Here is a 27,903-nt window from a genome sequence, read left to right as displayed (position 1 = left end):
CAGACATACGCACGCACATAAATGTCTGCTTAAGTCTTGCATATCGACTTAGCATGGAAGCCATTTAGCAACATAGTTTGAGTTATCTTCACAATTATCCAGGATTGTCGTCGCATTTCTGCATCTCTACAATAATTCCTGTGGCTAAAGTATTAAAATCAATCACCCCGCAGGGGGCCAGGGCGGGGGGCCTCGACACCTGTAGAGGTAATAAAAATATTTCAACATCTGGGTATCTGAAATACAAACAAAAACTGTTGGAATTACACTGCGGATGAGTGTCTGTCGAAGGCATTATGCCCAAATCATTAACTCATCATTTCTATCAGTAGATGCCAGTGCGGTTGATGGATTCGCTTTGTTTCCATTCAGAGCGATAATGGGGATTGGTTGGAAATTAAGATGACGTAGACTGCGGTCGGCTCTCTGTTCATGGGGCGAAAGATTCCTTTGAGTGTTTGAGGCGAATAGCTTCGATGCAATTAAGGGGAAGCTAGATAAACACATGAGGGAGAAAGGAATATAAGAATATATTGATGGAGTGAGATGAAAAGGGGCGGGAGGAGACTGGTGCGGAGCATAAACACCGGCATGGACTGGTGGGGCCGAATGGCCTGTGCCTGTGCTCCACATTCTGTGTAATTCTATGGAAGGCGCCGAAGGAACCTAAGTCAAGGGTCGCCATCTTCAGAAGGATGAAGCGGTCTGGAAACTGGCAGATAAGAGAAAGTTACTTCAGTTTTAATTTTAGAATGAAGTACTGGTAGAACTGGTTTTGAACTGAGAAGACCATTTTAGTACCTTACTGAATTTCTGAACAGTGATGCGGAAATGCCTGACCTCAGCTGAAAAAGAAGCGAGCCTGGCCTTGAAGCAGAGAGTGGACAGCTCGTTGGCAGCGAAGACGCGCTTTGGCTGTGACCGCGCCTGTTGCTCTGAATACCACAGACCACGCTGCTCGGGCCGCTTGCGAAAATATGTGCAAAGTGCAGCGAGTTGGGGAAGCGGCTGGCCGAGATTCTGACTTGAGCTGGAAAATAATGGCCGAGCTAGATGCTCTCTGTGGATTTCCTGTTTCTGCAGGTGAGCCGTTCACACACAGAAAGGTCAAACAGTGAGGCACCATGTTCAACCGCACGCAGAAGACAGTTGTCACGGAGGGTAGATTCAACTGAACAGAGAGCAGACTCGAGTATATTGACCTCATTTACAGCCTCTCCTTCCATGTGACACTGGGTCCTGTTTATCTGCATTGCCCGGTGTTTGCACAGGAGTAATTGATACTATTCTGACCCTCAATATCATTCATTAAATATCCACTCCCTCCACCACCGGCGCACCGTGGCTGCAGTGTGTACTATCTCCATACAGGCTGCACTGCAGCAACTCGCCAATGCTTCTCCGACAGCACCTCCCAAAACCACGACCTCCACCACCTAGCAGGACAAGGTGAGCAGGCGCTTGGGAACACCACCACCTCCAAGTTCCGCCCTCCAATTCACACACACCAACCTGACTTGGGCAAATATCGGCCGTTCCTTTATCGTCGCTGGGTCAAAATCCTGGAACTCCCTCCCTAACAGAGCTGTGGGAGCACCTTCACCACACGGACTGCAGCGGTTCAAGTAGGAAGTCCACCACCACCTTCTCAAGGACAATTAAAGGTTGGCAATAAATGCCGGCCTCGCCAGCGATGCCCACATCCCACGAACGAGTAAAAATAAACGACCAGCTTCTTACTTTGATCAAATATAAAGAAAAGTGTGTTTACATCAAATTCTCAGAAACTCACCGTCCCTAGGTTTCATTGTTCTAAGGATTTTGCCAGTGCAGATTCTCGGAGATTTGCTCTGTCGGCCACCTGCTGAATTTCCTCTGATAAGTAGTTCCGGTGAAATCACAAGCCAGCTCTTTCTGGAACACCTTTATGGTCCAATAGCAACCATTAGACATCCTTATTCACGATGCTGCTAACAGATTGTAGCCAGGGTTCAATGTCCCTCATTTATTCGGTGACTGGAAACGCTTCCGTGTCGTCACTGCTTTTGGATTACATTCTGAACCTCTGGCTTTCACCTCCCAATCCCGTGACCACCACCACCTAGTAGGACAGGGGCAGCAGGTGAATGGGAACAGCACCACCTCGAAGTTCCCCTCCAAGTCACAGATATAGAATCATAGAATCATAGAATGGTTGCAGCACAGAAGGAGGACATTCGGCCCGTCGAGCCCGTGCCGGCTCTCTGCAAGAGCACTTCCGCTAGTCCCACCCCCCGCCCTTTCCCCGTAGCCCTGTATTAATTTCCCTTCAGATACTTATCCAATTCCGTTTTGAAAGCCATAATTGGGTCTCCTTCCACCACCTTTTCAGGCAGTGCATTTCAGATCCTAAATAATTGTTGCATAAAAAAGTATTTCCTCATGTCCGCTTTGGTTCTTCTGCCAATCTCCATAAATCTGTGCCCTCTGATTCTCGACCCTCCTGCCAATGGGAACAGTTTCTCTCTATCTACTCTGTCTAGACCCCTCATGATTTTGAACCATCCTGACTTGGAAATATATCGGCCATTCCTTCATCGTCGCTGGGTGAAAATCCTGAAACTCCCTCCCTAACAGCACTGTGAGAGCACCTTCACCACACGGACTGCAGCGGTTCGAGAAGGCGGCTTACCACAACCTTCTCAAGGGCAACTAGGAATGGGCAATAAATGCCGGCCTTGCCAGTGATGCCCACATCCCGTGAATGAAGTAAATACATTTCTAAACTTTAACAACCAAAATTAAAATTCAGAACAATGACAAATGCACACATACATACAATGACCTTTCTGCCACCCTCTCCGAACTATAATCGAAAGCTCTTTATGGCCACTCTGCAATTTGCATTAGACTGACCGCTGTGACGCACAGACGCTGCCCACATGTATAATGCATGAGACGTGGGATGCAACAGGATACTGCACCCAGAGGCTTAGCTCGTGATAGTTTCCACTGCATCGGAAGGGGGTGTAACCAACTGTGTGTGCGCTCGGGTCACTCGGCGCCCACTCCCACTGCAGGATGTTGGGAGCGAGCACGGGAATAACTGAGCGCGGTTCCGGCCTTGAGATGTTCAAGAAAGCTTTTCCCCTGATCCTCATTGTCCACGTGTCCTGGCCTTACGGTGAGTGGGACACGGTTCCAAACTCCTAACTGGAATCAGGCAATAACTGGAAACAATGGACTGTGTTTACTAAGTTGAAAGTGTTTCCGAGCTAACAGCTTTTTGGCTATATTTTCTCCCCCTTCCTATCTCTGTAACCTGCTCCAGCCCTGCAACCCTCCGAGATCTCTGCGCTCCTCCAATTCTGGCCTCTTGAACTTCCCCAATTTTAATCGCTCCAGCATTGGCGGGCCGAGCCTTCAGCCGCCTGAGCCCTCAGCTCTGGAATTCCCTCCCTAAACCTCTCCGCCTCTCTCTCCTCCTTTAAGACTCTCCTTAAAACCTCCCTCTTTGACCCAGCTTTTGGTCACCTGTCCTAATATGTGTGACTCTAATTCTGTGACTCGGTGTTAAATTTCTGTAAAGCGCCTTGGGCCGTTTAATGACGTTAAAGGCGCTGTATCAAAGAAAGTTGTTGTTGATAATGTTGGTTTACTTTCTAGTCCCTCTGTAAGGTGAAGTAAAGGGGAAATAGAGAATGGATATAACCAGCAATAACTGAAGGCAATAATGATGCTGTTCTTAAATTACAGGCGAAGTGTTTCAACGTGGCTTCTTTCTATCGCTCAATAATCAGTTCTAATGTAACAATAACCCCTCTAGTTGCAGAGTCTCAGCACTTTCTGTCTCGGAGCCCCTTCACAGTAACAGTCGGAGTCGGCCAGTCGGTTCAATTGGAATGTCACCAGAATTATGAAGTGGAATTTGTCAATAGCTATTTCTGGTACAAGCAGCGTGTGGGTGAAGCCCCGAGACTAATCGATATCCCATCCTGTGATCGGACCGATTGCAAGTTTACTTCTAAAAGTGGACACACCAAATTTATCCCAGAAAACCGCGATGTGCAGGTGGCTGACACTGGCTCCTATTACTGTGCTGATAGGGACGGCTATGCACCGCTCCAGAATGGATCTACACTGCTGGTTGGAGGTAAGAGCGAAACCAAATTGAATTCAGATCATGCACAGCAATATAATTCAGTGTAAACTAAGAGTTAACTGCGTCCCAATCCCTGTCCAGACAGTTCCACACCCAAGACGGCTGTGCTGGTGTTTGCTCCGCCGGGGGAGCCGCATTTAAGGGACACCGTCCCCTTGGTGTGTTTGGTCACTGGGGTTTCCTCGAACCAGATTGCTATTTACTCGAACGTTACCGGCCAGATGACCGAGGGACGGAGCGATTCCGGTACACTGGACCCGGACGGGACCTACAGCATCAGAAGCCATGTGATGGCCTCGGGGGAAGCCTGGAGAAGCGGCGGGGTCTGCACCTGCATTGTTGAGCTGGGTTTCAAGGACAAATCTTGGGCCAAGAGCGTGTCGCTCCCCAAAACAGTGGCAGGTGAGTCGGTGGTCTGTATAGCGAAGGTCAGTATTCAGCTTTAGCGTCAGTTGGAGTAGTTCACTCGCTCCTAAGCGCCTGAAGTCTGTAAATAAAACAACACCACGGGATAAGCATGAGTATCTATATATTAGGAGAGATAGCGTGGTCAGTCTGTTATAAAATACATTGAAATAAGCTATGTTTACCCTTCCTCACAGGTCTTGTAAAAACTTTCGCCGCTCTTGGCTGACTTTACATTTCTGCTGCGTGTCATCTTAGAAAGATACAGCGCAGAAGAGGGCCATTCGGCCCATCGTGCCTGTGTCGGCTCTTTGAAAGAGCTATCCAATTAATCCCACTCCGCCCTGCTCTTTCCCCACAGCCCTTGCAGGATTCTCGCCTTCAAGTATTTATGCGATTCCCTTTTTAAAGTTAGTAGTGAATCAGCTTCTCAGGCAGCGCATCAACAACAACAACAAGAATTTGTATTTATATGGCGCCTTTAATGTAGTAAAACCTCCCAAGGCGCTACACAAGGGTATTTTAATACAACAAATTTGACACCGTTCCCCATAAGTATAAATTAGGGCAGGTGACCAAATGCTTGGTCAAAGAGGTAGGTTTTAAGGGGCGTCTTAAAGGAGGAACGAGAGGTAGAGAGGCGGAGAGGTTTAAGCAGGAAATTCTAGAGCTTAGTGCCTAGGCAACAGAAGGCACGACCACCAAAGGTTGAGCGATTTTGAACAGGGATGCTCAAGAGGGCAGAATTAGAGGAGCGCAGATATCTCGGGTGATTGTGGGGCTGAAGCAGTTTACAGAGATAAGACTGGGTGAAGTCATGGAGGGATTTGATAACAAGGATGAGAATTTTGAAATCGAGGTGCTTCTTAACCCGGAGCCAATGTAGGTCAGCGAGCAATGGGGAGATGGGCGAATGGGACCTGGTGCGGGTTAGGACACGGGCAGCCAAGTTTTAGATGACCTCAAGTTTATGTAGGGTGGAATCTGGGAGGCCAGCCAGGCGTGCATTGGAATAGTCAAGTCTGGAGGTAACAAAGGCATGGATGAGGGTTTCAGCAGCGGATGAGCTGAGGCAAGGGCGGACACGGGCGATGGAATGGATTGGAGTGAGCGTGCTTTCTGACCTGAAACTAGTCAAGAGATGCCGTGAAATAGTTGGCTGAACACGTCTGCTGGGATCAGACTCGCGCTCATTTCCACCTGTTTATTTTCTCGTTTCCTGTTTTGAAGAACAAACCCTCCTTATCAATCCCCACTTTCCGCGTGGAATATATTTTCATGTAATCGGGTTATGAAGCCTCAGTTAAATTGGGTAATCATTCCAGTTTATCACTCATAAAACATGGCGGTTATATGTGCACAAATCTTTGAAGGTGGCAGAAAAAGTCGAGAAAACTATTAAAAAACATATGGACTCTTTGGCTTTATCAATAGAGGAATAGAGTACAGAAGCAAGGAAGCTATGCTAAACCTTTATAAAGCAATGTTTGGGCGCCAGCTGGAGTATTGTGTCCAGTTCTGGGCACCGCACTTTAGGAAGGATGTCAAGGCCTTGGAGAGGGATGCAGAGGAGATTTACCAGAATGGTTCCAGGAATGAGTGACTTCAGTTATGTGGAGAGACTGGAGAAGCTGGGATTGTAATCCTTAGAGCAGAGAAGTTTAAGAGGAGATTTAATAGAAGTGGTCAATCATGAATCATGAAGGGTTCTGATAGAATAAATAACGAGAAACGGTTTCCAGTGGCAGAAGAGTCGGTAACCAGAGGACACAGATTGAAGGTGATTAGCAAAAGAACCAGAGGCGACATGAGGAGACAATTTTTTCTGCAGCGAGTTATTGTGATCTGGAACGCGCTGCCTGAAAGAGCGGTGGAAGCAGATTCAATAGTAACTTTCAAAAGGGAACTGGATAAACACTTGAAGGGATAACATTAACAGGGCTATGGGGATAGAGAAGGGGATGGGACTAATTGGGTAGCTCCACCAACGAGCTGGCACAGCCACGATGGGTTGAATGGCCTCCTTCTGTGCTGTAATCATTCTATGATTCTGTTTTCAAAAAGTATGTTTTCATTGTGCATTATTAAAATTATGGGGCAATACTGAGAGTGCCGTCTGTCAATTTGACACAACTTTCACTTGTCCAACATTAGTCGCATTGGCTGGCTTTTCCTTTCACACCCCGAGTCTGATGCTCCTTCATTGTAAGTGCTTTAAGCTTCTCAGAAGAGAATCCCAGAAAGTAATGATTTGATCCAGCAGCATTTTCTATGTGTTTCTCTCTGTAGAGTGGTGCATTCCGTCCCTTCCCATTGCCATAACTGTCACGGTGATCCTGGTTCTAGTCTTGATCCTCATTTCCATTTGGAATCATAAAAGCGGCAGATCAGGTGAGAATTTATGTTTATGAGGAATATTTTAATAAATGTTTGTTTAATGTGATTCTCTTCTCGAAGCGTTAAATGCTAATTGCAGTTAATTGTTTCAGAAGAACGAGTCAAGAGACCCCACAATGAAAGGTGAGTAACTGAACCATTCACAAAGTTCCTCAGTAACAGTCTCACTCTATTTAACACTGTGTCAAAACCAGTTCACCCCGACTACAATTTCAGCATATCCCACATTCTTTTAAGATTGATTCAAAGTCCATTCCACAATTCTGTTCACAATATTTATGGCATGTTACCAAGGATTGACAAGAAGTAATGCTTGTTTAAAATTTATATTTGCATACAGTTTTAGTTTGAGAGAGAGAACGACAAGAGCGGGAAGAAATGAACGAGTCTTGGGTGAGTTGGGTTGAATTGTTGGTGCAGATAGAACATCAATTGTGGAATATTTCAAAGATCAATAAGTTCATTTCCCGCCATCAAAATGTCCTGCCATCGTTCTCCTGTCAGCCGAATCTCCAGAAAGGCAAATTATTGGTTATTAATGCTGACAATTATGTATCAGATGGACAATAGACGCCAGAGACCGGGGGTGGATCATCCATGTCCATCCATTGGCGTATTGGGGAACCATTAGTATAGTGCGGGATATTTGGCATAATGGGGTACCATTGGGGTATTGGTGGACAATTAGCGTATTGGGGCATTATTGGCTTATTGGGGTACCATTGGCATATTGCTGGACCTTTGGATGATCATTGGCTTATTGGGGTACCATTGGCGTATTGCTGGACCATTGGCATATTAGGGGCCCATTGGCGCATGGTGCCTCTATAATTAGATATAGATTAGCCAGAATTGATCATATTTAAATTCATATTCTTAACTGTTAATACACAGGTGACACCCATCAAATGGAGGCGAAGTGGACACATCAGGGTGCAATACATGTAAGTAGGTTCAGTGAACCTGTTGCAATAATATACAGGAACTTGATGATTTCTGGGATGGGTGCAATGTGCTGCATGTGGGATATTTCACATGGTTGGCATTGAGCAAGTCATCGTCCAGATGATTTTAATTTGCAGCGAATCGCACTCGTTGCTCCAACTGGAAACAAACAAATCCTGCAGCCCTCTTCCCATCTGACAATAGAAAGGATAGGTTAATGTTCCAGGTAGAATGCCTTCGCACAAAAATCTAGGCTGTTCTCCCAGTGCGGTACTGAGGGAGCGCCGCACTGTCAGAGGGCCAGCACTGAGGGAGCGCCGCACTGTCAGAGGGGCAGTAATGAGGGAGCGCTGCACTGTCGGAGGGGCAGTACTGAGGGAGTGCTGCACTGTCGGAGGGGCAGTACTGAGGGAGCACCGCACTGTCAGAGGGGCAGTAATGAGGGAGCGCCACACTGTCAGAGGGGCAGTAATGAGGGAGTGACGCACTGTCAGAGGGGCAGTACTAAGGGAGCGCCGCACTGTCGGAGGGGCAGTACTAAGGGAGTGCTGCACCGTCGCAGGTGCCATCTTTGAGATGATTAAACTGAGGCCCCGTCTGCCCTCTCAGGTGGACGTAAAATAACTCACGCCACTTTCTCGAAGAAGAGCATAGGAGAGTTCTCCCTGGTTTCCTGGGCCAATAGTTATCCCACAACCAACATTATTAAAAAACAGAGTATCTGGTCATTATCACATTGCTGTTTGTGGGAGCTTGCTGTGCGCAGACTGGCTGCCACGTTTGCTATATTACAAGAGTAAATACAATTCCAAAGTATTTCATTGGCTGTAAACTGCTTTGGAACGTGCTGAGGCCATGAAAGATGCTGTGGAAATGCAAGTCTTTCTTTCTTATAGGACGTGTGATGGCATGTGATTCAGTCTGGGTATGACTGATTGTGCGTGTGTCACTGAGTGTGAGTATGAGTGTATTTGAGTGTGTGTATGTATGTGTAATTGAGTGTGTGTGTGACTCTGTCTGGGTGTGGTTGATTTTGTGTGTGTGTGTGTGTGAGAGTGACTGAGTGTCTGTATAAGAGTAAGGAAGTCTTGCTACAATTGTACAGGCCCTTGGTGAAACCACACCTGGAGTACTGTGCACAGTTTTGGTCTCCTTATCTAAGGAAGGATGTACTTGCCTTGGAGGCGGTGCAACAAAGGTTCACTAGATTGATTCCTGGGATGAGAGGGCTGCCCTAGATGAGAGATTGTTTAGATTGCGCCTATACTCTCTGGAGTTTCGAAGAATGAGAGGTGATCTCATTGAAACATGCAAAATTCTGAAATGGATTGATTGACAGTGTAGATGCTGGTTGTTTTCCCTGGCTGGAATGTCTAGAAACAGGGGCCACAGTCTCAGGATAAGGGGTATGTCATTTAAGACGAAGTTTAGGAGGAATTTCTTCACTCAGAGTGTTGTGAATCTTTGGAATTCTCTGCCCCAGAGGGCTGTGGATGCTCAGTCTTTGAGTATATTCAAGACTGAGATCGATAGATTTTTGGACTCTAGGGGAATCAATGGATATGGGGATCGGGTGGGAAAGTGGAGTTGAGGTCGATGATCAGCCATGATCTTATTGAATGGCGAAGCAGGCTCGAGGGGCCGTATGACCGACTCCTGCTCCTAATTCTTATGTTCTCTGATCTTTCAAAGAGCCAGCACAGGCACGATGGGCCGAATGGCCTGCTTCTGTGCTGCATCGTTCTCTGATTACATGAAACACGACTGCATGTCGAGATAGTTTGACCTGCCTTTAAATATCTTGAAATATCAATGTTTAATATATTTTCCTCTCTCAGGGCGGCCCTCGAGGCCAGATACTTTACGCCTCTCTGGAATTTGCCGCCTCGGAAAAGTCATCAAAAAAGAAGGCGGGTCGCGGACGCGAACCCGGAGGGTTTCGATCCGATGGATGCGGGAGGAGACCGGACTTACAAAAGAACCCACAGCCTGCGGGGGGAAAAAGGGAGCCACGGAGACTCCCGTCAAACATCTAAACTATCTGCCTGCCCTCGCCAGAGTTTGCAAAGACTCTTTCTGTTCAATGTAAACGAACGTGCTTTGAGTATTGTAAAGATATTCCACTGCATTAGTGTAATTCAAGTGTGAGACAAACATTCAGAGCAGAAAGTTCTCGGTTTGGTGTTTCTCTGAACCTTTCCTGCTCACCCTGCAGCTCCAGTTAATAACAAGATTTTATTTGTAAATGCTTGTGTATAAATAAAATAAATTATTCTTCGAATGTAACGCTGCATGAGAGGTTCCTATCGATCAATACGTCACTTATAATTAAATGTGATCAGGATAAAACTTCAATGACTATTCAGCTGGAAATGTCGGTTTATTGCAAGAGGTTTGGAGTATAAAAGCAGGGCAATCCTGATACAACTGTACAGGGTATTGGTGAGACCACACCTGGCGTACTGTGTACAGTTTTGGTCTCCTTATTTGAGGAAGGATATACTTGCAACCCCATTATCATTGTATCATGCGAATACCAGGATGGTAGAAGGTGAACTCGGTGAACCTTGGCCTTTTCTCGTCTAGCAATTCCTATGTTCAAGCTCCCAGGTTTGCACAGCATTGGGAGAGAATATTAAGCCAGAGACAGGATTGCAACATAGGTGGTTATATTGCTTTATCCATCAGCGTCAGATCAGTCTAACTATTCCCCTTCTGATTAGTTTGGAATCAGCATGTACAACCGAATGAGATTCAGGAGCAATAAAAACTGTTCCTGGCAAAGACACTTTGAAAACCACCTGTCAGAAACTGTCCAATAAATCGCATGAGGTTTTCAACAAATTCATAACAACTGCGTTCTTGTTAATGTTAATTTATACTGTAGGGTTCTATAAAGCAGGTCGAAGTTCACCAAGATGATGCCGGGGCAAAAAAGGGTGAAATTCTAAGGACAGGTTCCATAGACTAGCCTTGTATTCTCCAGAGTTTAGAAGATTAAGGAGTGACCTATTGAGGTGTTTAAGGTGATTAAAGGATTCGATGGGGTAGATAGAGAGCGACTATTTCCTCTGGTTGGGGAATCCAGAATAAGGGGGCAAAGCCTTAAAATTAGAGCCAGGCCGTTCAGGGGTGATGTCAGGAAGCACTTCTTCACACAAAGGGTGGTGGAAATCTTGAACTTTCTCATCCAAAAAGCTGTTGAGGCTGGGGGTCAATAAAAATTTTCAACACTGAGATTGATAGATTTTTGCTTGGCAAGGGTATTAAGGGTTATGGGGCCAAGGCGGCTAGATGGAGTTAACCTACAGGTTAGCTCTGATCTAACTGAAAGGCGGAACAGGCTCCAGAGGCTGAATGGCCTCCCCCTGTTCCTCTGTTCCTGTCGCTAGTAGGATAATTAGTTCGGACTACTGAAAGACAAACGAAGACTGATTTCTGGAGCTTCATCACACAAAGAGTGATCAGCACAGGGAATGGTCCTCTGGGTAGGATGGTGTGAATGAAAACCCCTGGAGTCATTTAGGAAACAGTTTGGCTGCCCTGATGGGCGAGACGGTCAGAGCCTTTCTGGATTCCTGAGCTACGTTTGGCAGAAAGGCCTTTTCACCTGCAGTGACCTTGTGACAAGTGTCTCCAAGTACTCTTTGCAATATCTGTGCAGAATATTTTGACAGCAGAATTAATATTGGCCCAGAAATTCGGGTCTCCACGGGTGAGTACGCACGGGCTACTCACCCGTAGCCCTGATGGAAGTGCCGGGTTCCTGCATGCACTGCGCATGCGCGGGAAACCGGCACTTCCGTTCCTCTGAACGAAGGGGTTCAGAGGTCGAACGCGTGCGTGGGGGAGGCTGCGCGTGTGCATCAAACTTACATTTTTTTTACAGGTTTCTCCGGGAGCGTAAGCCTGCAGAAGTTAGAAATGTAAAAAGCAGGCGTAAGGCCTGCTTTTTACAAGGTAAGTGGTGAATTAATGAAAATTAAAACATTTTTTCCACAGATTTATTATTTTTAAATACTTTAAAGCAAGGTAAGTTTATTTTTAGCCCCGTTAGAATATAAAATTATTTTTTTCAAAAATTTAAATTATTGTTTAAAATAGTAATTTCATGTAATTTGTAGTTTATTTTAAAAATGTGATTTTTTTTTACATTTATTTGAAGGTTTAGTGTTATTTTGGGGCCGTAGTATTTATAAGTCTTGACAGCACTTCCTGTCAGACTTATGAATGGAGCATTCCCTGCCCAGATTGGCTGCCAATGGCCCACGTGATCCCAGGGGATGCTTCGAACTAACTGCGCCCCTTGGATACGCAAGCACTGCACGCCGGCAGCTGGACCAGGCCCCGGATCGGAATTCCACGGGGCCCTACAGCTCAACGGCCGGCGCGCAAGGTAAGTGTAGGTCGGGGGCTTGCACCTGCGGGAAGCCTCCGACCCGAATATTCAGGGCCATTGTTAATTTCGGTAAGTTTCTATCCCCTCGGTACATGAATTACAAGAGATTCTCGATGAGATCAGAGCCTAATAACCAGCTCAATTATCCATTAATCACCACACCAACGGCCTCATACCCAGATTTTAAATTTATATGAAATCGAAGGTGTGCCCGAAATATATCACAGCATCTGGACCAAACAGCCTTTGAATTTTACTCTTATATTTGACAGAATTCCTAATGTGAAGACCGAATTGTGTTACTGCTGCGAATTATTAACATCGCCAGCAAACCGCTTTCAGTCACAGCCGAAGGGTTCTGCTTTACAAAGTTACAAAGTGTTCACAGCACAAAAACAGGCCATTCTGACCCACTGGTCAGTGCCGGTGTTTCTGCTCCACACGAGCCCTCTCCCACCCCTCCTCATCTTACCCCATCAGCATAACCTTCTATTCCTTTCTCCCTCGTGTGTTTATCTAGCTTCCCCTTGAATGCATCTATGCTATTCACCTCAACCACTCCCTGTGGTAGCGAGTTCCACATTCTCACCACTCTCTGGGTAAAGAAGTTTCTGCTGAACTCATTGTATTTAATGGTGACTATGTTATATGTATGGCCCCTAGTTCTGGTCACTTCACAAGTCAAAACAACTTCTCTTCCTATCAAACCCTTCCATAATCTTAAATGCCTCTATCAGGTCACTCCTCAGCCTTTTCTTTTCTAGTGAAAAGTGCCCCAGCCTGTTCATCCTTTCCTGATAGGTATAACCTCTCAGTTCTGTATCATCCTTGTACGTCTTTTTTTGCACCTTCTCCAGTGCCTCTATATCATTTTTATAATATGGAGACCAGAATTGTAGACAGTGCTACAAGTGTGGTCTAACCAAGGTCTATGAAGACCGGAACTGTGCACAGTGCTCCAAGTGTGGTCTAACCAGGGCCTATGGAGACCAGATCCGTGCACAGTGCTCCACGTTTGGTCTAACCAATGTCGATGGAGACCTGAACTGTACACAGTGCTCCAAGCGTGGTCTAACCAATGTCAATGGAGACCAGACCTGTGCACAGTGCACCAGGTCTGGTCTAACCAAGGTCTATGGTGACCAGACCTGTGCACAGTGTTCCAAGTATGGTCTAACCAAGGTCTATGGCGACCAGAACTGTGCACAATGCTCCAAGTGTGGTCTAACCAAGGTTTATGGAGACCAGAACTGTGCACAATGCTCCAGTGTGGTCTAACCAAGGTATATGGAGACCAGAACTGTGCACAGTGCTCCAAGTGTGGTCTAACCAAGGTCTATGGAGACCAGAACTGTGCACAATGCTCCAAGTGTGGTCTAACCAAGATTTATGGAGACCAGAACTGTGCACAATGCTCCACGTGTGATCTAACCAAGGTATATAGAGACCAGAACTGTGCACAATGCTCCAGTGTGGTCTAACCAAGGTTTATGGAGACCAGAACTGTGCACAGTGCTCCAAGTGTGGTCTAACCAATGTTCGATACAAGTTTAACACAACTCTGCTTTTCAATTCTATCCCTCTAGAAATTAACCCCAGTGCTTTGGTTTGCTTGTTTTATTGGCCTTGTTAACCTGTGCCACTACTTTTAGTGATTTGTGTAACGGCACCCCAGACACTCTATCACATTTGAAAACGTATTTTCAAAGAATTAACAGACACTAATAATGGGTAAAAGCAACCATACATTTGCTGACAAAACCACTTAACTATGTTGGCCCTGTAATTCCGGGCCCAACGCGTGAGCACGGACGGGGCACTGGCGCGTGGGCCCACACTTCATGCCGGTTTTCAGCATGCACAGCGCATGCACGGAAAACCGGCATTTCCTGTCCTCTGAACCAAGGCGTGCACCCAGGAGTCTGCGCGTGCGCGCTGAAATTCCGTTTTTTCCATAGGTTTGCACGTGTGTATGTAAAAAGATGTAAGGACTTCATTCTTTAAGGCAAGTGGTCTATTACTTCAAATGATAACATTTTTTCCACAGCTTTATTGTTTTTAAGGACTGTACAGTAAAGTAAGTGTAGTTTTAGACCCGATTTTTTTTAAAGTTATTTTTTTCAAAAATTTGATTAATTGTTTAAAATAGTGTTTTAACGTTATTTCTAGATCATTTAATTATTGGGATGTTTTTTTAAATTTTATTTAAAGTTAAACTACTCTTTTGGGCGCCCGTACTTTTCATGAGTTTGACAGTTCTTACTATCAAACTCATGAATGAAGTTTCCCCTCCCCTGATTGGCTGCACAGTGCTCATCTGATCCCAGCCGGCACATCGCACTAACTACGCCGCTGGGTCAGGTAAGCACAGCGCGCCGACATCGGAACCGGGCCTGTGACAGGAATTCCAAGCAGGCCCAGGCTTCAGATGTCATAGCGCCGGGTGAGTGCACATCGGGGGCTTGCACTGAACCTAATTTCTGGGCCATTATTAAAAAAGAGCAGATGGATTTAAAATAATCTACTTTCGATAGTAAATGTGACAGAGTTCACTCCCAGGACAGAACCAGTGAACATTCGGGGGCCATTTACATAAGAATATAAGAAATACGAGCAGGAATCTGCCATTTGGGCCTTCGAGCCTGCTCTGCCATTCAATAAGATCATGGCTGATCTTCTACCTCATCTCCACTTTCCTGCACTATCCCCATATCCCTTGAGTCCCCTACTGTCCAAAAATCTATCGATCTCTGTCTTGAATATACTCAGCGACTGAGCCTCCAAAGCCCTACGGGGCAGAGATTTCCAAAGATTCACCAGCCTCTGAGTGAAGAAATTCCTCCTCATCTCAGTCCTAAATGGCCGACCCGGTATTCTGAGACTGTGACCCCTTGTTCTGGACCCCCCAGCCAGGGGAAACATGCTCCCTGCATCTACCCTGTCAAGCCCTGTAAGAATTTTATATGTTTCAATGACATCACTTCTCATTCTTCTAAACTCCAGCTTTAATATCAATGCAGCCTAAATCCCGAGGCAGTGCCTGAGCTGTCCAGTCGTTTTGAGAGCCTCTTTTGAACCGCATAAATATGCTCTATAAATGTGCATTGTAAATCGGCGTTAGAGATACACTGAGCGCATCTGGATTGAATGAACCAGGGGCTGGAATCACAAACACAATGCTGGAGTTTGAAAACCTATTTTATTGCGTTTGGAACTCGGACACTGATGCACTGTAAAGATTATTTGAATTATATCGTGCTCACATACAAAGACGCAAAATGTATCTAAAAACACTAATACAGGACAGGAAAAAAATGTCGATATTGAACCGAAACTGCAGGCGATGTGTCATCTTAAGAGTAGCGGACGATGTGTAAGAGCGACGTTAAATATGTTTAGAATTTCCGCTTTGGGCCGAAATTTCCCATTTGCAAAATGCGCTTGAAATTGCGTTGGTTCTGTTCGGCGTTAAGACTCTCCAGCAGGCGATACGCCGGTTCTGCATTGGTCAGTCTCTCTTCCGAGTGAGGGTTAATTATTGATAAATGTGCATCAAGTCGGTCACAGAACGTGAGATCGCCGCAGTGAGACTCAGTGAAGGTAGCAATTAAACCCTTTAGCTGCAAGCCACTGCTTCCAATAGTCGGATTTCTGCAGTGCTTTGGGACTTGAACCCGGCGTATCAAATTCTCTCGGAAGGGTTCACACCTCAGGGCTCTACTGCACTGGTTGGTCTTCTGAATGAGATTGACAATTTCCTGTCAATGGATCCCATAAGCACGCGGAAGCAGCACACAATTGAGGAAAAGCTGGCTTGAATTGTTACTGAGCAGCGTGTCTTACTGATCCCACATTGAGAGCAAAGCAGAGGCAACTTTCCACAACGCTTCATATCCGGCAGGCCCTCGCTTTCCTTTCCCGTCAAAGGGTCGTAACGGCGTTAAACGCCAGGTGGGCGTAAAGAGTCTATGAGAGCAAACAGAAACCATTATCATGGCCCACATCATCATCATAGGAACAGAGGGACAGGAGGAAGCCGTTCAGACCCTCGAGCACGTTCCTACATTCAGTCAGATCATGGCTGATCTGTATGTTAACTCCATCTACCCGCCTTATTTGCCTAACCCTTAATACACTTACCCAACAAGAATCTATTAAAAATCTCTCCGTTTTGGAATTTTCAATTGATCCCTAACCTCAACAAATTTTTGGGGGAGAGAGTTCCAGATTTCCACCACCCTTTGTGTGAAGAAGTGCTTCCCGACATCACCCCTGAACGGCCTGGCTCTAATTTAAGGTGACGCCCCTTCTTCCGGACTCCCCCCACCAGAGGAAATAGTTTTTCTCGATCTACCCCATCGAATCCTTTAATCATCGTAAACACCTCGATCAGATCACCCCTTAATATTCTATACTCGAGGGAATACAAGCCCGAGTCTGTGTAACCAGTCCTCATAATTTAACCCTTTTACCCCCGGGTATCACTCTGGTGAATCATCATTCTGCAATTTAAATTTCCAGATCTATATTTTTTAATCTACATTCGCAGTTTTACATTAAAGGAAAACAGAGATATCCTGTATTGCTCACTATGCAAAGATGTATAGACTCATTAACCATGAGTCTTGAACATTGGGTTAAAATCTGTGCAAGGTATCGACATGTGTTAAGCAAAAACAATTATTTTCATATCTACCTCCTTGTCTTGTGCACGTGGTCTCCAATCCGTCAATTTCTGATCGCTGTCCGTGTTGCCTGATATAAAGTGAAACTTAATCTCAGTCTAAATGAACACATTTCACACTGAACCGGCCCACTAACATGTAATGAGCCAATGACACAATAAATGGATTGATTGGGAGCGCCATGGAGTTGGAGCGCCTCCCGACAACCGCTACCTGACCGCCGGTTCCTGCAGCTCCTTCCCGCGGCGACAATAACCATCAGCAGAAGGAGAAGCGCCGCCGCCGAACTCCCGTAAAGCAGCAATCTGCAGCTGGCTTGTAGCGGGGGCTCTGAAGAAAGAACAAAACAACCTTTTATTGAAAAAATTCCCGTAACCCGAGCCTTCTGGTTCTTGCAGAAGGTTCAAGGAGGCCCACCACCACCTTCTCAGGACCACTAGGGATGGACAATCAATAACAGACTCACCAGCGTCACCAACATCACGAGAACAAATTAAAAATGTTGCTGAAAATCATTAGATAAGTGAAGGTAAAGATAGATAGATAGATAGATGGATAGAGAGAGAGAGATAGATAGATAGATAGATAGAGAGAGAGATAGATAGATATGTAGATATATATATATAGAGAGAGAGAGACAGACAGAGAGAGAGGCAGAGAGATAGATAGATAGATAGATAGATAGATAGATAGATAGATAGATAGATAGATAGATAGATAGATAGATAGATAGATGATAGAGGGAATGAGTTAGAGAGAGAAATAGATAGTTAGACAAATAGATAGATAGATAGATAGACATACAGAAGGACAGACAGACAGACAGACAAACAAACAAATAGACAGGCGCACAGACAGACAGAACCATATAACCATGAACCTATCGAAGGGTGGGGCACAGAAGGAGACTATGAGGCCCTCCATGTTTGTGCCGGCTCTTTGGTAGATGGATCCAAAACTAATCCCATTACCCGGCTCTCCCTCCATATTCCTGTATCAATCCAAAACAAACTCCAAAGCCCACACTGTCCCCTGGAATGCACCATTCCCAACACGTCGCCAATCCGAGGAATAAACATTTACCCTACCTCCTTATTTCTTGTCTGTCATCTACCTTTCCATCAATGCTGCCACATCTCCTTTACACAATACCTCTAAAGTGTTTCCCAAAAGCCCTCTTAGCAACACCTTATCAAACGCCTTCTGGAAATCCATACACCTTACATCTAAAGCAATCCCATTAACTATCCAATCGGTCACTTCTACAAAAGTTCTATTAAATTTGTTAAACACGACTCCACTTTCACAAATGGGTGCTGGTTGTCCTTAACTAGCCCAGCCATTTAGAAATGCTCACCACTTTCAGTTCAAATTACGGATTCTAAGCTTTTGTCCGCAACACATCTGGTCTACGGTAACCCAAGTGACACCTTTCTCCTCTCTTAGATGGAACATTCGATAGAAACCGTTTGGGTAGGAAGACTAAGGAGGTCACCTACTCCTTGGAAAATAAGTGTCTAAATGGAGTAGAGGAGCAGAGGGCTCTGGAGGTACAGATACACAAATCACTAAAAGTAGCGACGCAGGTTAATAATGCCATAAAAAGGCAAACCAAGCACTGAGGCTCATATCTAGAGGGACAGATTTGAAAAGCAGAGAAGATATTTTAAATTTCTATCGAACCTTGGATGGACCACACTTGGAATACTGTGAATATTTCTGGGCTCCATATTATAAAGAGGATATAGAGACACTGGAGAAGATACAAAGAGATTTACTAAGATGATATCAGAATTGAGACGTTATACCTATCAGGAAAGATTGAACAGGCTGGGGCTCTTTTCTCTACAACAGTGAAGACTGAGAGGTGACCTGATGGAGGACTTTAGATTATGAAAAGATTTACATAGGATTACATAGGATATACGGCACAGAAACAGCTCATTCGTCCCAACAAGTCCATGCCGGCGTTTATGATCCACTCGAGCCTCCTCCCGTCTTTCCTCATCTAAATCTATCAGCGTAACCCTCTATTCCCTTCTCCCTCATGTGTTTGTCCAGCCTCCCCCTTTAAATGCATCGCTACTATTGGCTCCAACCACTCCCTGTGGTAGCGAGTTCCACATTCACACCACTCTTTGGGTAAAGACGTTTCTCCTGAATTCCCTATTGAATTTCTTGGTGACTATCTTATATTGATGGCCTCTAGTTATGCTCTTCCCCACAAGTGGAAACATTCTCTCTCTATCTACTCTAATAAAACGTTTGACAGAGTGGACGTAGAGAAGATGTTTCCACTTGGCTGAGGGGAAAGACCAGGCCTAGGCGCCATAAATATAAGATAGACACTATTAAAGCCAATGGGGAATTCAGGAGAAACTTCTTTACCCAGAGAGTGGTGAGAATGTGGAACTCGCTACCACAGGGAGTGGTTGAGGCGAATAGCACAGATGCATTTATGGGGAATCTAGATAAACACATGAGGGAAAAAGGAATAGATGGATATTGATGGGGTTATCATGAAGTAGGATGGGAGGGGACTCGTGTGGAGCATAAACACTGGCACATGTTAGGCCGGATGGCCTGTCTCTGTGCTGTACATACTGTGTAATACCGATACCTACATATAGGCATCGAGAGAGAAACTGATTAACTGGAAATGGCAGGTAAATGTTCCCATTTTACCCATGGACAGCTCAGACCGAGACATTCTCTCCCACCATATACCTAGGGCCTAGCTAGACAGATGGAGTTTATAATTCAGAAAGCTCAACGCTGCAATATTGAGAGAGATCAATGATTGTGTAATTCTACATGGACACGCAGAAAGGCAGCGACTTTGAATGTATAAAGTGATATTGCTAACAATTAACTTTTACATCAGGATTGAAGATATTAGTAAAGGGTCACTGCCAATAGTCACCTCTCTGAGATGAGACACTTTCACTGATCAGATCCCCAGTGGAGTTGATTGGAACGGCGCAAGTACAAACAGCGCCGCTGCTCCAAGTTTCCGCCGAGAGGCTGATGTGACTCCTGACAGTGAACGTCCCGTCCGGGTCTATTGTCCCGGAATCGCCCCGTCCCTCAGTAACCCGTCCGGAAACATTCCAGCGAATGGGAAGTGAATCGGGAGACGGGCTTTTCACCAAACACATCAATGGGACCCTTTCCAGAGAGGGAATTTCATCCGGCGGCGGAGTTAAGAGAAAGATTTCCGGAGACCCTGGGGAGTTTGGGGGGTTAAAATACTATTACTATTCGACGTAAATTCGTCGTTATTTATGATAAAATGAGTGAAACAAACGCAATTCTTACCTGCAATGAACAATTTCGAGCCGTTTCCGAATATAAAGGGCATTCCGCTAGATTTCATAGCTGCGCAGTAATAGACCCCCGAATCATTCCTCTGGACATCTTTCACAACCAGAGAGTAAATACTGGATTCGTCATTAACTTGCCCGGAAAATCTTCCTTTAGGAGGCATGTCCTTCCACACGGTGTAAACCAGCTCCAGAGGCTCTCGGTGCTGCCGCTTGTACCAGTTTACAGCTCCTGCTGCCAACCCACCCGTGTGACAATCTACCTTAAAGATACTTCCAACGGAGAGAGTCTCAACCGGCGGATTCTGGCCAAAAACTGCCCGAGAGACAATAACTGAGAGAACAGCATATTCACAAGAGGGTCTGTTACACGGCAGAAATAAACACCGATTCCTCTAAAGAAACGGGTACAGCAGTAAACTGTGAATAGGACCAACAGATCATTAATGATCATGGATTCTAATATCTAAATGAGTCAAATGCTGGGGGTTAAAATTAAGCCTGTAACAGGAGAAGGAACGAAAGGAAGAAAGAAAGAAAGAAAGAGAGAAAGAAAGTAAAATATTTACAGCCAATTAAGTACTTTTATGAAGTGTAGTCACTGTTCTAATGTAGGAAACGCGGCTTCCAAATTGTGCACAGCAAGCTCCCATAAACTGCAATGTGATAATGACCAGGTAACCTGTGATGTTGATTGAGGAATGTAATATTGGCCCCAAGGACACCGGGCAGAACTCCCCAGCTCTCCTTCCAATAGTGGCCGTGGGATCTTTTACCTCCACCTGATAGGGCGGACGGGGCATCCGAAAAATGGAAAATATTGACATTTGTTCGAATTTCATTCGCCTGAGAAAATCCAGTCCTTCAACACAACACTAATATTACAGAATACAGCGCGCAATTTTCTACTTGTCTGTCTAGCTCAATGATATAACGCCAGAATTCCGCCATGAAGTAGAAGCACATAAGACTGACCTGGAAAGAGATGGAACAGCGCGCAGGGTGTTAAGAAGCTCATTGCCGGCGACCGAGGCCCTTGCTGTGAGCTGCACACTGAACACTGTGCCGGGATATCTTTGCGAGGGGCCCGGCTCGCAAGAGATGTGAAAGGCACACCTGCGGAAATTGCGTTTTAAAAATAGCAGGCTGGAAAATACAGCTCAATGTCAAGGCTCGCTGCGGGTTTCCGGTTGACACATTAAACGCCCACCCACAGATCTGTCTGCAAAGGGCAATGTATTCCAATTCGTGTTAAACAGGCGTGAAAGTCGGCGTGCAGTGTAGGCTGATTAAACTGTGAATTGAAGGCAGGCAGTGCTGAATTGCACGCACCGGACTGATTGTGTCATTCGTGTGGGCGCGAGAACATGATCCTATTCCGAGCGTTGCTTATTATTGGTCCAGAACCCATTCATTCATACACCCTTACTTGTACCAACAAAAATAGAGTAGATTGAAGAAAGGTGCAATTATATCAGGCGCGGCTCAGTGGGCAGCACTCTCGCCTCCGAGTCAGAAGGTTCTGGGTTCATAGTTCCACTCCAGAGACTTGAGCACAAAAATCTAGTCCGACACCCCAGTGCCAGTGTTGGGACATGCTATAAGAGGTGACAGTCCTTCTTTCTTTAACTGTTTTACCCAGGATCTGAATGCCGCCTGTATCTTTGTTGCAGGATTTGATCCTGTTACTCATTCTGTGTCAGCCGTGGCTCAGTGGGTAGCACTCTCGCTTCTGAGGGAGAAGATCAGTGTGTTGTTCAGGTCCCACTCCAGAGGCCTGAACACATAATCCAGGCCGACACCCCCATTGCGGTGCTGAGGGAGTGCTGCACTGTCGGAGGGGCAGTACTGAGGGCGTGCTGCACTGTCGGAGGGGCAGTACTGAGGGAGTGCTGCACTGTCAGAGGGGCAGTACTGAGGGAGCGCTGCACTGTTGGGTGTGCACTACAGAGAGAGCGCTGCACTGTCGGAGGGGCCGTACTGAGGGTGTGCTGCACTGTTGGAGGGGCAGTACTGAGGGAGTGCTGCACTGTCAGAGGGGCAGTACTGAGGGAGCGCTGCACTGTTGGGTGTGCACTACAGAGAGAGCGCTGCACTGTCGGAGGGGCCGTACTGAGGGCGTGCTGCACTGTTGGAGGGGCAGTACTGAGGGAGTGCTGTACTGTCGGAGGGGCAGTACTGAGGGAGCGCCGCACTGTCGGGTGTGCAGTACTGAGGGAGCGCTGCACTGTCGGAGGGGCAGCCCTGAGGGAGTGCCGCACTGTCGGAAGAGTCAGTATTGAGGCAGTGCCGCAATTTCGGAGGTGTCAGTACTGAGGGAGCGCTGCACTGTCGGAGGCGTGGTACTGAGGGATTGCCACACTGTCGGAGGGGCGGTACTAAGGGAGCGCCGCACTGTCGGAGGGGCAGTACTGAGGGAGTGCCGCACTGTTGGAGGGGCAGTACTGAGGGACTGCTGCTCTCTCGGAGGGACAGTACTGAGGGAGCGCCGCACTGTCGGAGGTGCCAGCTTTCAGATGAAATATTAAACCGAGGCCCCGTCTGCCCTCTCAGGTGGGTGTGAAAGATCCCAGGGCCACTATTGGAAGAAGAGCAGGGGGTGTTCTCCTCGGTGTCCTGGGGCCAATATTTATACCTCAGTCAACATCAATAAAAGAGATGTCCTGGTGATTATTACAGTGCTGTTTGTGGGAGCTTGCTGTGCAAGAAATGTCTGCCGTTTTCATACCATTAGAGCAGTGACGACACTTCAACAGTACTTCATTTGCTCTAAAGCGCTTTGGGACGTCCTGAGGTGGTGAAAGGCGCTATAGAAATGCAAGTTCTTCCTTACCTCTTTTCCCAGATTTTGCTCCGGCGTGCTATTAACCAAACGCTGCCGCCGGGTGAGCATTATTTATGGGCACTGATTGCGATTTTGGCCGCGCTCTTGTTCTTATTTAAACCCTCAGCCTCCTGGTTCCTGGATTCTGTGCCCCTCTCATCACCGCTGCACCATAACACGAAATTCACATCTTGATTGCATTCAATGTTTTGCAACACATTCTTGTTGTGTCAGATGCTCTGTCTGACCAATCAAACACTGCATTAATATAGAATACCTTAACTTTGATAAAGATTGAAGCGAAATTGCCAATATTATATTTGGTGTATCAAACAATAATGAGGTTTGACCCTTTGGTATTTTGCACATAGATAGTTGGTGATCATCCCCCTTCGAATGAGATGAATGGGAAAGGATTCGGCTCAGGAATTATGCACAATGAGAATTAACAGACATTTTCCCCGTTGCATTCAAAAGCAATCAATTAAATGGACTTGTGTCCATCGGAGTTCCTTGTAATGGGAGTGAATGCGGGGAAGGGTCGCTCCCTTTGAATTCTATACATGTAAAATGAGCAGCAAGAGGATTTGTGTATTGAGGTTCTGTATAATTACAAAGAATGGACAGTTTGTTAATTAAATTAGAGCCAGGCCGTTCAGGGGTGATGTCAGGAAGCACTTCTTCACACAAAGCGTAATGGCAATCTGGAACTCTCTCCCGTAAAAAGCTTTTGAGGCTGGGGGTCAATTGAAATCTCAAAACTGAGATTGATGGATTTTTGTGGGGTAAAGTTATTAAGGGACACGGAGCCAAGGCGTGTAGACGGAGCCCAGATGCAGATCTGCCATGATGTAACTGAGTTATGGGACAGGCTCGAGGGCTGAATGGTCTCTTCCTGTCCATGGACTTTAGTCTTTGTTTCAAACCTGTAAGGAGTCGGCACGAAAGCAACAAAATCCCATTACTGCAAATTCAAAGTTTATTAGATGGACACAGTCTCCTTATTGTATTTGGTCAGTGATGTTTCCTCGAACCGGATTGCTATTTTCTGCGATGTTTCCGGACGGGGTTACAGGGCGACGCACGGATTCCCGGTACAATAGACCCCGACAGCAACAGAAGTCACATCAATGTCTCGGTGCAAGCTTGGAGCAGCGGCGCTGTCTGCAATCTGTGCTGTTCCACTAGGATTCGCCAGCTAAAATATGGAGAAGAGCCTGGCGGGGAAAACTGTAGAGAAAACCAGCAAAGAGTGAGAGATGTGCAAATGGCGCCTGCACTGCAACCCCTTCACTACATTGAATTACATAGAATGTGCAGCACAGAGACAGGGTATTCGGCCCAACAGGTCCGTGCCGGTGTTTATGCTCCACACAAGCCTCCCCCCACTCCTCTTCATCTCACCCTATCAACATATCCTTATATTCCTTTCTGCCTCACGTGTTTATCTAACTTCTCCTTAAAAGCATCTAAGCTATTTGCCTCAACCAGTCCCTCTGATAGCGAGTTCCACATTCAAAGAAAAAGTTTCTCCTGAATTCCCTATTGGATTTATTAGTGACTATCTTATATTGATGGCCCCTAGTTCTGATCTCCCCCAGAAGTGGAACCATCTCCTCTATGTCTACCCTATCAAACCATTTCATAATCTTAAAGACCTTTATCAGGTCACCCCTCAGCCTTCTCCTTTCTAGAGAAAAGAGCCCCAGCCTGTTCAATCTTGCCTGATAGTTATAATCTATAAACAGGGATGGACAATTTATAGAGACTGAACGAATGGAGTTCAACTGGGTGCTGTCTACAATCCGCATTTCTTAATTCTCAGAATTATCCAGGTAAACAATTATTCACAGGAGTGAATCCAGGTAAATAAGATTAACTCGCAGCATAACTCACTGCAAATCAAATGGCCATGTTTTAGTTAACTGATTGATAAACCTTTACATCTGAATTATATATTTTTAAATAACAACTTCGGCCAAAAAATACCAATAAGAATGTGTACCTCTTGGTTGGAGATTCAAGAACCAGGGGTCACAGTCTCAGAATAAGGCGTCGGCCATTTAGGACTGAGATTAGGAGAAATTTCTTCACTCAGAGGATGGCGAATCTTTGGAATTCTCTACCCCAGAGGGTTGTAGAGGATCTGTTGTTGAAAATATTCAAGATAGAGATCTATAGATTTGTGAATATTAAGGGAATCAAGGGATATGGGGATAGTTCAGGAAGGTGGAGATGAGGTAAAAGATTAGCCATGATCTTATTGAATGGCGGAGCAGACTCAAAGGGCGGAATGGTCTACTCCTGATACTATTTCTTATGTTCTTATGTACCTCGCTATAATTCACAAACACCACCATCAACGCACTTGAATATTTCATCACAACAATGTGAAACAACATTCATTTTATCGCTCTGACATCCCAATGACTCATTAAATATTTCCAGTCAATTAGTCGCAAAATAGATGAATGATTCAATCTTTATATAGCTGAAGTCTATATAGGGGGTCGTTTACTTAACCAAACGCCCCCTGGAGGCAACATGTGATAAGGGTGTGTGTGTCTGATGGCGTTTCTCTGTCACCCCCTGGCGACTCCTTTTCACACTTTCGAGCTGAGGTTTGGAAGCAGCGTGAGGGCCACTTCCTTCATGTGACTCCCAGATATCTTGCAATGTTCAATGGAGAATGATACCCACAATGTGCAATCAATTCACGACTTCAGTGGAGCCCGTAGTGGTGGAGGGGTCGCTCGTGGTAAATGTTGTTATGGAATGTTGGTATCACAGCCTCTGTAAAGGAAAATAATCAGGGGTGTAAACTCTGCTGGCCCGTGTCCTAACTCGCACAAAGTCCCATTCACCCATCACCCCCTGTGTTCACTGACCTACATTGGCTCACAGTCCGGCAACACAGCACTCCTCTTCGGGGTCTGGTTAGGCCAGAATTCCCGATCAGTATTACACGTTACTGTGAGATGGAAACTGATCTGTAGTCTGGCTAACTTTTGAGTATAGAGCGCCCCATAGCAGGTGGGAGACATCCCAGCCCTACACCAGCTTCAGAGTAGAGTCACAAACCGTCAGGAGATGGAATTACCATTAAAGACTGGAGAAATCTGGAGAGATTGGAGTAAAATCACTCACTGTTGAGCATATACACTAAACGGCATAAGATAACAAACCAAACGCTACTGAGGACAAAAAGGGTGAGAGTTGCACAGGCTTGGCTAGTATCCCCTTTAGTATAGAAGATTGAAGGGCGATCTAATTGAGGTGTTCAAGATGATTAAATGAGTCGATCAGGTAGATCGAGAGAAACTATTTCCTCTGGTGGGGGGAGTACAGGACAAGACGACATCACCTTAAAATTAGAGCCAGGCCGTTCAGGGGAGATGTCAGGAAGCACTTCTTCACAAAATGGGTAGTGGAAATCTGAAACTCTCTCCCCCAAAAAGCTGTTGAGGCTGGGAGTCAATTGCAAATTTCAAAGCAGAGATTGATAGATTTAAGGGTATTAAGGGTTACGGAACCAAGACAGGTAGATGGAGTTAAGATACAGATCAGCCATGACCTAATTGAATGGCGGAACAGGCTCGAGGGACTTAATGGCCTCCTCCTGATCCTATGTAACAGGCTCCAGGGCCTGAATGGCCTCCTCCTTTTCTTTGTAACAGACTGCAGGGGCTGATTGGGCTCTTCCTGTTCCTAAGATCCTAACGGGGAAAATAAGGTGCACGATTCCCTGCCTGAACTATGGGTTGTGTTGATTCTGAGGAACTCTCTTATGTAGCACTGTTATGCAGATTATCTCACTGACCGTAACTGTACATGTACCGGCGGGAGGGGTGAGGTGGGAGGGGTACCGGTTAGTAACGCCTATACTGAGCTCTGCCCCAGACTGAAATAAAATAGCGCCAAACCACTTGCACCTGGGAAATGCCGGGATGTCCACTCTCTGCTGGCTCCAGGTCACATCTGGCTGAAGCTGAGAACATCTGAAAGCGAGGTGGCAGAACTGGTCACCTGTACTTGAAGGTGGTCTCCATGTAGTGTTTTGGAACTTTTCACCAGGGAATCTTTTCCCGAGGGAAGCACGCTCTCTCTCTCGCCACAGACTCGCCACAGACTCGCCACCCTCGCCCATTGATTCCACCCCCTTCCCGGTCTCAATTGACCCAGACTGTTCGCAATCTCAGGGCTGTATTCCACCCATATCTGAGTTCCCCGGCCCATGACATGTCCGTCTCAAAGGCCGCCTACTTTCAACTCGCTAACCTTCCGTGCTTCCTCCGCTACCTCAGTCCACCTGCCGGTAAACCCTCATCCAAGCCTTTGTTACCTCCTAACGTGACTTGTGCCATGCTCAGGACACCCTTACCTAAGACTCCTGGTAATCTTGAGCTCATCCAAAACTCTTCCGCCGGTAGCCCGTCCCCCACAACTCCCACTCACTCACCATCCACGGTCTTGCTGAACTGCAGGGACTCCTCATCCCCCAAGGCCCCAGTTTAAGATTGTCATCCCCATGTTCAAATCCGTTTATGCCTTCGCCGCTCACTATGTCTGTAACCTGATAGAGGTCATTAAAATAATGAAAGGGTTTGATGGGGTAGACACAGAGAAAATGTTTCACTTGTGGGGGAGACCAAGAACTAGGGGCCATAAATATAAGAGAGACACCAATAAATCCAGTGGGGAATTCAGGAGAAACTTCTTTACCCTGAGAGTGGTGAGAATGTGGAACTCGCTACCACAGGAAATAGCTGAGGAGAATAGTATAG

At 46.0% G+C, this 27,903-nt stretch overlaps 2 protein-coding genes across 2 annotated transcripts; one reads left to right on the top strand and one right to left on the bottom strand.

Annotated features, from left to right (window-relative positions):
- Positions 1 to 3,108: 3,108 nt before the first annotated feature.
- On the top strand, positions 3,109 to 9,924 carry LOC147086459 (uncharacterized). Its single transcript, XM_085978256.1, has 8 exons — positions 3,109 to 3,163; positions 3,806 to 4,132; positions 4,223 to 4,543; positions 6,836 to 6,937; positions 7,036 to 7,066; positions 7,284 to 7,336; positions 7,838 to 7,886; positions 9,720 to 9,924. The coding sequence occupies exons 1-8, from the start codon at positions 3,109 to 3,111 to the stop codon at positions 9,922 to 9,924; spliced, it is 1,143 nt and encodes a 380-aa protein (XP_085834382.1).
- A 6,284-nt stretch (positions 9,925 to 16,208) lies between these two features.
- LOC147086458 (immunoglobulin alpha-2 heavy chain-like) lies at positions 16,209 to 21,313 on the bottom strand. The gene is made up of 6 exons (XM_085978355.1): positions 21,271 to 21,313; positions 20,291 to 20,629; positions 19,896 to 20,198; positions 17,186 to 17,302; positions 16,984 to 17,042; positions 16,209 to 16,253 (listed from the first exon to the last, which is right to left on the bottom strand). The coding sequence occupies exons 1-6, from the start codon at positions 21,311 to 21,313 to the stop codon at positions 16,209 to 16,211; spliced, it is 906 nt and encodes a 301-aa protein (XP_085834481.1).
- Positions 21,314 to 27,903: the final 6,590 nt, after the last annotated feature.

Source organism: Somniosus microcephalus, unplaced genomic scaffold, assembly GCF_052327205.1.
Source record: "Somniosus microcephalus isolate GS21.2 unplaced genomic scaffold, FLI_Smic_1.0 unresolved_chr7, whole genome shotgun sequence".
NCBI classification, from domain to species: domain Eukaryota; kingdom Metazoa; phylum Chordata; class Chondrichthyes; order Squaliformes; family Somniosidae; genus Somniosus; species Somniosus microcephalus.
The sequence above is the reverse complement of the archived record's forward strand: the minus strand, read 5'-3'. Positions and strand labels throughout refer to the sequence as shown.